Below are 10,556 nucleotides of genomic sequence, written 5' to 3' on the forward strand. Positions count from 1 at the left end.
TTTTTTCCAGGAATATTTTGGTGGTGGATTTTTCAGATTATATTTTTGTTCAGTCCTGTGATGCTCTCTTCCAGAAGGAACTTTCTTCTCTGGAAGCTGAGCTTCAGAACAAAGTTAGGACGTTGAATAATCATCAGAGCAAGTTGGATAAGATGGAAGAGGAACTAGTCGAAATTACTGATAAGGAGAGGCAACTCGTCGATCTTGATGTAAGTTTGAAGATACAGGGTGGCTACTCACCGGAAAACCCGGGAATTAGCCTGGGATTCTTTTTTAAACCGGGAATTTTTTAGATTTGTTCTTAGTTTTGCAATAAATATTGTCTTGAACATCGAAAATAAGTTTGTTTCGAATTGTGCTCAATACTACCAAATGTTTTCGTTAAAATGGCGAAGATCTTTTTATATTTTAGATTTTAAAGTTTATGTTATATTCAAACATTTAAGTTCATTTTATACTACAATAAATATATTTGAGAATTTAAATCTTGTTCTTTTGGCGAGAAAATTGCTCTTATTATATTGAAAATTCATCTGTTTGTCTTGAAAAGAAATTATTTTCATTGTAAAGTGAACTGTTATATTTTTTCTTCAGAGTTCATCTCTTTTTGTTAAAAATTATTCGATTTTTTAGAAAGAAAAGTCGTCCTTTTAAGTTGAAAATTAATCTTTTTTGGCTGAAAGTGAATTATTTTTCAATTAAAAGTCTATTATTATATTTTTAGATCGAAAATAATCTTTTCTGGTTAGAAAATTCAACAGTTTTCTTAAGAAATCATCTTTTCTGGTTAAAGGTTATTATTTTTATTTGAAAAATCTACTTCTATATTATTGTTTAAAATTTTATTTCTTGTGTTAACAAGTTTTACTAATTGGTTCAAAATTTAAATTTTTTGTTGAAAATTTAACTATTTTGTTCAAAAGTATTAGTCTTTTTAGAAAAAAATTCGTCATTTACAGATGAAAATTCATCTTTGTTGGTTGAAAGTGAATTATTTTTTATTGAAATGTCCATTATGAAATTTTAAGATCAGAATTAATCATTTCTGGTTAGAAAATTCTAATAGTTATTTTGAAATTTAATTATTTGGTTGAAAGGTAATTCTTTTGATTTGAAAAGTCTAATTTTATATTTTTGTTTCATATTTCATCTCTTGGTAACAAATGATACTAAATGGTTCGAAATTGAAGTATTTTTATGAAATTTCGAATATTTTGTAAAAAAGTCATTCTTTTTGGTCGAAATAGCGACTATTTTGTTGAAAATTTATATTTTAGGATAGAAAATTCGTCCTTGAGAATTGAAAATTCATCTGTTGGTATAAAATTTCCCTTCTTGGGTTGAAGTTTCTTCTTATATGGATGAAATTTAATTATTTTGTAATAAAAAGTTTAATATTATAGTTTTGGTCCAGAATTAATATCATTTAGTTAAAAATTCTACTATTTAGTTGACAATTTCTATATTTTGTTAAACATTCGTCTTTTTGGATAGAATATTAATCTATTTGGACTAAAAATTCACCTTTTTGGAAGAAAGTTATCTGTTTTGGTTGAAGTTTAATCTTTTTTGTAGTTGAAATTTTAATTACTTTCTTGAGAATCCATAATTTTGTTTAAAAAATTATCTTTGTCGGTTGAAATACAACTTTTTGGCAAAAAAAGTCGTCTTTTCTGGATAATCTCAACTATTATATTTTTGGTTAAAACTTCATCTGTCATGATTATCAATTTGATTGTAGGTAAATTGATTTTGTAGATAAAAATTTAATTTTTTAGTCGATTATTCATCTTTCTTGGTTGGAAATTATTTTATTTTTTTGTTTGAAAATTCATCGTTTAGGTTGTAAAAGTCAAATGTTTTCTGAAAAAAACAAAACTTTTTAGCTAGAAAATTAAACTCTTTTGATTCATCTTTTTTTTTCGAAATTCCACTATTTTTTTGAAAATGCTATATATATCAACTAGAAATCTTAAGAATATGGTACATGTATATATATTTATATATTTTAGCTTTGAGTTCTAAATTTTTTAATTCTTAACAAATTATGTATAATAAAGCAAGTTAATGAGTATTAAATAATTGTTAATATATACACTCAAAAGTAAACCTCGAAAAATGTAATTTTTGAACGGGAAACCGGAAAATGGCCTGATTTTTTTTTTAAGTTTCAGTGGCCACCTTGATGAAATAATTTTTCATGTTTAGTAATGTGATAATCTCTTTTTCAGATGGAAGGTGAAGAACTCTCAGAAAAGAAAATCCTCCTAGCCAAAAGGTCCCAGGATCAGCTTCAAGAAATCCTCCGTCGAAAACAAAGTCTTTCACTGAATTTAAAAAGATCCCTTCCGGCTTCTTCGGAAGACAGATCTTCATGCAGTGAAGAGATGGTCTCAACGAGTGACATCACGTCTTTTCAGGACGCTTGCAATCGGAAACTGAAATTAGCAACAGCCCTAAGTTTGATCAATCAGGACGTGCCAAATTCGATAGACACGTCTGATACTTTCCACACAGCAGCAGCAGATTCTCCACCATTTCCAGGGTTGGAACAGCAAAATGGCCCCGGATCGAAAATTCCTGCTGAAACTCTTGATGACGAGAGTAGCGATACTGATGACTTCCAAACATCAACCAATGAAATTCAACTTTTTGGTGAAGAGATCGAGGACACTACTTCGAATTCAACAGCGACGACAGCAGCGATAGGTCAAATTGAGAAAATTTCTTTGCACAGTGATGGTCAAAATGATTCGGAAAAATGTTGCGTCGAGTGTGATCTTGCTGATGATACATTTTTGGATGCTGATGATTCGCTTCTTGATGAAAATGAAGATATGAAGACAATAAACCAAAGAATAGTGCGTCAGCGGTCACTGGTTATGAAATGTATGGAGTCCGGTTCACCTTCTAATGAGGAATTGAATCGCCAGATTGATATTCTTCAGGATCTTCGAAGGCAGCAAATTGAGTTGGAGGTTGCGTTACTGGAACAGAGGAGAAGACTTCGAGGCTCAAAGGATAAGAATTTGGAAGAGGATTATATAGAGGAATTGAAGGCTGGTAGCGAATTTTGTAACTTTGATGGTAAGAGTATCAATTCTCACGCGAATATGTCGAATGCCTCGACGACCATGGATTCGAATATGTTTAAAGGAAGATGCTCTATCACTGATGAAGATGATGCTTCGAGGTTGATGGCAGCAAATGTTCCTCCATGTCGTGGTTATTCTTCTGTTTATCTGACGGTAAATGATTATTGTGGATAGATAAGAAGCCGTACTTAAATTACGTAAATTTATAATAGGTCCTCTCTAATCTCCCCCCCCCCCCACAAATTTTAATACACGTAATGTTTAGTTTCTGGAAATATTTTGCAAGTTATTGGGAATGGTGGTCTACCATTTGGCCACATGGTAACGAAAAATGGAACTAGAAAGACTAGGTACAATTATAAACATGTATTTTAATTGTTGCATAAAAGTGTTTTATGATTGTTTTGTGAAGTATAAAACAACAATTGAATACTCAAAACAAATATTCAACAAAAACAAATAGTTTTAGATAGAATTTCTATCTTATACAGTGAAAAAACACATTTTTGTGTAACAGGTTTAAAAAAAAAACAATTATTTCGTGTGAGTTTCAATGCAGTGTAAGCTTAAATAAACTTAATTAATGTATGTAGCGTCAAATTTGATCCGTATTATGCCAAGAACACGAATAATAGACGACTGGAATTTAAATACGAATTCTAACCTAGCTTTTAGAACAGATTTTCAAATAGTAATTATTTCATGTCTAAATTAATAAAAATTTACTTTGAAGTCATGTTTGCTTAAAAATAAGTCCATTTAAGTTTATAATCTTTTGAAAATCACAATAAAGAGAACAAGAATTGTTTTTTTGTTTAGAAAAATATTTCTTTCAAAAAGTGTGTTTTTTCACTGTATAGTATGTAAATTCCATCTGAAACAATTTGTTTCCGATAAAGACTTATTTTTATTATCCAATAAATCCTTTAAACTCAAAAAAATTGTCAAAACACTTTTATGCACAAATTAAAATGCTCCTTTAAACTCGTACTTATTCTTTCTAGGTCGAATTTTTATCAACAGGTGGCGTTTCGCAGTTTAACCATTCCCAATTGCTACTAGAATTAGGTAGGGTGTCCGAGAACTTCATTTTCAAACCCCTTGATCATTAATATTCAAATACCAGCATTTGAATCTGGTATTAATTCTAACATACAATTTTTTACAAACGGTATAAAAGAGTCTTTGAGATACAAATGTAAAATTTTCAAATTTATTCATTTATTTTAAACAAAAAATGTATTTTCTATTATTCAAGGAGGATTTTAACATAATAGTGGAATTTTCAACCTATACTCTGTTCAGCGAGAGAATGACCGACAGGAACGACGAATTTTCGTCCAGTTCGTGCAAACTGTCATAAAGGCGTGGCTTAGAGATTTTAAATCTTCGGAAACCTTGCTGTGAAGGGCCTGAGTTTAAAGTGTCTGACCTCTCTTTTTCCCAAACGTCATCATTCTCAGATTTATAGCCGTAGAAAAAACTTCTAATTCCTGTTTAATATTGGTTAAAGACACCATTTACGGGGTTTACTCCACCTTTTTCTGAAAAAACTGCGCGCTCTCGATCATTCTCTCACTGAACAGAATATACTAAAATACGTTCCTAACAGAAAAGTCTTATAATTTATATTCAATCAAAAAATACGAAATTAATTTTTAAAAAATCAATTTTAAAACCAAGAAGACAAATTTTCAACAAATAAATATTTTTCACTCAAGAAGGAAATAAAATTTGATCTAAATTATTGAATCGTCAAGCCAAAAGAGTAGTTTTCTCTACATTAATTGAATTTTCAAACAAAAAATATGACTTCATCAAAGTTTAATTTCCCACGAAACTTATGCATTTTTACTCAACAAAAATGAAATTTTAAACCAAGAAAATTATTTTTTTTTATCAAAAAAAGGAGAATTTGTAGCTAAAAAATATCAATATAAAAAAATGAAAAGGTTACATTTTGGGTTACAAAATTAATCTTAAACCAAAAAAAGGCTTTTCCACTAAGTATTTAAATTTCCAACCAAACACATAAGCCTTCAATAAAAAAATTTATTAGCAATGTAATTCATCTCTTACTCAAGTAGTTGAATTTTCAGTAAAAAAAGATTAGTTTTCAACAAAATACTTCAACTTTCAACCAGATAGCTAAATTTTTAACTAAAAATATAAATCTTAAAAAAAATTATTTCTTAACAAAGTAAAGACAACTTCAGGGTTGCTACAAGACCTGGAAGACCTGGAAGACCTGGAAAGGGCATGTAATTGAAAGAAAGGGTTTAATAAACCTGGAAAAGTCATGGGAAAAAAAATGACTGGAAACCTGGGAAAGTTATTTAATTCTAAGAAATGACTGGAACTTTCTTAATCGTCTCTATTTCAAAATCTTAATAATTTACTATTTGATAGCGAATTATATATTTAAAAAACTAAATATAAACCAGAAGGAAAATTTAATAGAACACAAAGTGTAAGAATTAAATGAAAAGAAATGGAAAATTAAATAAAAAATGTAATCCTAATCTTTGCATAAATTATTCAATTATAATTGTTCTTAAAGTAATAAAGAAAAATAATATGGTTATGATTACAGAATACTTTTTTTTTACTTTGATACAAATAATATTGAAAATTGTTTTGAATTCAATAAAACTTATTGATAAACCACTATCGTTGAATTATAATTTTTTACAATTCAATTTAATTGGCTGAATTTAAAAAATGTAGACCTGGATTTTTTTAAATTATACTTGGAAAACCTGGAAAAGTCATGGAATTTTGTAACCAGACTCTTGTAGTAACACTGAAATTAAAACAAACAAAAAAAAAACAGTTGAATTTGTAAACCAAAAGGCTGCTTTTAAGAAAATTGTTAAATTTTCAAACAAATAATAAAATGTTGAACTAAACAGATAATCTTCAGGAGAAAGTTTTTGCGAATTTGCAAAAATTACGTACATGAGTAAAGGACTCCCTACTGTAACAAATCGTAACAAAATGTGTCGCCCCCCCCCCCTCCTGAAATGTTACGTAATTGAAGTACGGTCCGTATGGGAATTAAATATGAATGATTCAGATTTGGATTTATGATTTTGAAAAACATGATTCAGATTCCTGAATGAAGATTTTTGGTTTTGTTACAGAGCCTAAATAGAGGAGATCGCTTGAGTCCTTATGCCTTAACGATAACGAGGTCCTTACCTTCGTTGATAACAAATGAGAGAGATGGTGAAAATGTTATCAACAGGATTATCAGTGTTCCCTCGTATGTTGTTCGTGGGGCAGGAACCTCGAGCCACTATGAATATGAGGTCCGGGTCATTGCTCAAGATGATAGCTGGACACTCCTCAGACGCTACAGAAGGTTCAGGGAACTTTATACAACAATGCGACAGAAATACGGAAGCAAGGTATTTTTATGATTTCCAATTTCAAAGCTTCATGATTACAAATTTCTTTTAAATAAATGCATTTCCATTTTAGATTTCTTATTTTACATATTTTTGAAACATAGAGGCACATGTGTTTCTCTAAATGATAATTTCAATACTTAAAAGTTGTAGGATTTAAATCTCAAAACCTTTAAAAGTCGTGGTAGTAGCTTTCGTTCCAAAAATTAGACCTAAAACTTATGAAGACTTCACATGGATTTCCATGATTTCTCAAAGATTTCACAGGTTCTACAAAGATTTCAGATCAATTAAAAAGATTTCATTAAGATTTGAAAAAGATTGCAATAATGTAGCAAATATTTCAAAGATATCGAAAGATTTAGAAGATTTCAATAATTTCACAAATATTACCGAATATTTCAAAAATATTTCGCAAAGATTTTTTAAGGATTCACCATTAGTTCACAAAGATTTTAACCATTTCCAAAAGATTTCACAGACTGCACAAAGTTTTCTCGAAGATTTTTGCAAAGATTTTTCAGATAAACTTAAAAGATTTTACGAAGATTTGACCAAAATTGCAATAATTTACCAAGGATTTTATAAAGATTTTACAAAAATTTAAATTATTTTTGAAATATTTTTAATATTTTGCAAAGATTTCCCAAAGATTTCGGATAGATTTAAAAGTCTTCACAAAGACTTTAATGATTTCCTAAAGATTTCAATATATTAAAAAATATTACCAAAAATTTCCAAAACTTTCAAAACAAATTTATGATTTTCTAAAGATTTCACAAAAAGATTGAAAATATTTCGCGAAGATTTCGGATAGACCTAAAATTGTACACAATGATTTTAATGATTTCCCAAAGATTTCCATCATTTTAAAAATATTACAAAATATTTTTTAAATATTTCAAAGGTTTCTAAAGATTTTACAACAATTTTCGGTAGATTTCAAAGATTCACAAAGATTTTAAAAAGTACTAAATTAGTTTAAAGATTTCGGATAGATTTAGAAGACTTCACAAAGACTTCAATGATTTCCCAAAGATTTTTTTAAATATTTTAAATATTTCAAAATATTTAAAAAAGATTTAAATGATTTTTTAAAGATTTCACAACAGGTTTCAAATGTTTCGCAAAGATTTCGGATAGTTTTAAAATATTTCACAAAGGTTTAAATGATTTGCTAAGATTTCGGATAGACTTCAAAGACGTCAATCATTTCTGAAAGATTTTTATAATTTCACAAATATTACCCAACATGTAAAAAATATTTCATGTGTTTTCATATATTTCTGAAAGATTTAAATTATATCACAATGATTTCAGGTAGATTACAAAGAGTGCACAAAGATTCCAAAAATATTTCAAAAAGATTAAAATAATTTCACAAATATTACAAAATATTTCAAAGATTTGACAAAGGTGGCAATGACTTCGTAAAGATTTTATCAAGATTTCACAAAGATTAAAAAGATTTCGGACGGATACAAAAGATTTTACAAAGACGCCTATTATTTCACAAAGGTTTCAGATAACTTTCAAAAATTGAACAATGAAAGAATTGAAAGTTTTCCCGTATTCTTCCTAGCTAAGCTGGGAATTTTCCTATAATTTCTTAGCTGCAGATCTAGGTGCAAACAAAGCGAGTTTTTCGATTATGGGAGAGTTTAAACGATCCCAGCCGAACACCCAATCCGACACCCAACTGAAACTACAAGGGTTATTGCCCGGTGCTACGAAACCCTAAAAAAATGCTCGAATCGGATCAGAATTATACGGTTTTGTACAGACATTTTTTTGCGGAGCCGCAATTCTTCATTGAAAATTGGAATGACCGGGAAAATTATTAACAAACCGAGACAAAACCGAGAATTTTAATAATATTTTTATAATTAATATTTTTACAGGTAGCAGCCATTCGTTTTCCTCCACGACAAATGTTTGCGAGGTACGAAGTTATCGCTCGCCAACGGCGAAAGCGACTAGAAGAATATCTTCGACGTCTGATTCAAGTTTGCTCGGAATTGCCAGATTGCGAACCTCTGTACAAATTCAATGGCAACTTGAGCAATATCGACAAGCAATCTTTACTCGAATTTAGTTCCTTCTTTAGAAAAGGAACTTTCGAAAGCAGTAAATTTGGCACGAGCTAAAATTTACATATTCGACTCATCGAGTCATCTTGTTTGTAAATTCAACCTGAGGACACAGATACGCTTTAAGTTCATCGTCAGAATAACTTATTTGCGGAATTAATATTATTTATTTCCGTAAACTGCTCTAGGTATTTAACTGTCGCAAACTACATATCTTTTTAAAAAGCGGACGCTAAAGACACATTTTAATTTTTTATGTATATATTATATATTGTGATTAGAAGTTTCTCATACTTCTTTTTCTCAAAATGGATTTTAGCTATTTTTTAAATGAAACTGCAATATTTTTAACTATTCAGAACATTTAAGACGGAACAGAAATAAGAAGAGAATTGAAGGGAATGGAAGGATGAGAAATTGTGATAAAGAATGAATCTCTAAGTATAAGAAATTTTATCTCAAGGTGGAACAATAGTATTGGAAGCTATTTTTTTTTTTTTTTAATCGAAGATAGAAAATGTTAAACCATATTTTTTGAAATTAGTTCTGTCTAAAAAAAATCGCTTCCAATATTTCTTGAATTAATATTGTGGAATCTAAAACTTATTCAAAAGGAAGCATAATACTATTTTATAAAACTCATCTTTTCATCAATCATCAGTATTTCTTAAGCTGGCATATGAAGGACATTGTTTGTCCATGGACTTAGAAACTCTTAATTTTAGGAATTGCTCTATAGTTTACTCAATTTTAATCATTCATACCGAAGACCTGAATTTGTTTTTCCGTCGTAAAGAATTTGTTTACCCATGACTGAGAAACGACTGGATTAGAAAATGATATAAGCTAGCGAAATATATTTAAAATCTGTTTATATTGTTATTTGAAGTTCAGAAAACAACTCAAAAAGTCAGAGAATACGTTTATTATTCCACCTATGCGTTACAAGTTATTTTATTTTAAAATATTATCTGACTTCCGAGGCTGTTTTCTGAAATTAGGATGTTGAAAGCTAATGTGCGCTAAAAATATTGTTGCAATTTTATTTGCGTTTCACATATTGTAAATATATATATATTGGTATGTTAGCAAAGAGTTTTCGATGTCCAAACTGAATCTGAGAAATCTCAAAAAGCGAAATATTGTATTGTGATAAAACTAACAGTTTCTGAAATACAATGCGATTTTAAAACCTTTACAGTTTATTACTTTGGCCATTTAAATATTATTCTTAAGAATTTGCATGTAATTGATGAAATGCAAAATTTTCTATGAAATCTGTTTGTTTTTAATAATATCTTGAGACTTTATTTGGCAGAATCTACTGTTTGGATGCAGGTTTGTACAAATTAAAGGTTCAAAATAGAATTGAAAAATTTTTTCCTCTGTTCCCCTTATTTTTTAAATTCCCATTTTCTCCCTATTTTCGAAAAACTTACCCTTTCACTTCAAATACAATTATACATTTGAAAATAAAATATCTGAACTAAGTGGGAAATTCTCTGAAATTATTAATTATTACGCTATCGCATATAATGAAAATTCTTTTTTCTAATTTACAGAATTATTTATTATAATTAATTTAAATTTCACATGAAAATGAATCTTCATAATATTGAAGCACTTAAATGAATAAAGTATTTTAAAAAACAATACATCATAACACAAATATAAATATATAAGTGCAACAAGTTTCAAGTGTTAAAAAATTATATAGTTCTTTAAAAATAAATCGACTTAATTACAGTTTTAGTCAGAATGAAACTGTTTTAATAAAAATTCCTAAGTTTTAATTAAGAACATTAAAAACTGAATAATTTCTCAGTGCAGCCTTATACCACATTTTCAAGTCGAAAACAATTTAAATCGAAGCATTTTAATTTCGATTAGAGTTTTTAAAAGAATTGCTCTTCCTTCTCCTGTTTTCAAAAAAGGTCCCTTTTTCTCGTTCTTTCTAACTA

At 28.8% G+C, this 10,556-nt stretch overlaps 1 protein-coding gene across 2 annotated transcripts in view; it reads left to right on the plus strand.

Annotated features, from left to right (window-relative positions):
- The window catches only part of LOC117179357 (kinesin-like protein Klp98A), a 46,849-nt gene extending 37,058 nt beyond the window's left edge, over positions 1-9,791 (plus strand). For both annotated transcript variants that reach the window (XM_033371057.1, XM_033371058.1), the window contains 4 exons: positions 54-209; positions 2,232-3,248; positions 6,239-6,505; positions 8,407-9,791. In XM_033371057.1, coding sequence (XP_033226948.1) covers positions 54-209; positions 2,232-3,248; positions 6,239-6,505; positions 8,407-8,652 — 1,686 coding nt within the window. In that variant the 3' untranslated portion in view covers positions 8,653-9,791. The remainder of the gene's footprint in view (positions 1-53; positions 210-2,231; positions 3,249-6,238; positions 6,506-8,406) is intronic.
- The last annotated feature ends 765 nt before the right edge of the window (positions 9,792-10,556 follow it).

The sequence above is a fragment of the Belonocnema kinseyi genome, chromosome 9 (assembly GCF_010883055.1).
Source record: "Belonocnema kinseyi isolate 2016_QV_RU_SX_M_011 chromosome 9, B_treatae_v1, whole genome shotgun sequence".
In the NCBI taxonomy this organism is placed as follows: domain Eukaryota; kingdom Metazoa; phylum Arthropoda; class Insecta; order Hymenoptera; family Cynipidae; genus Belonocnema; species Belonocnema kinseyi.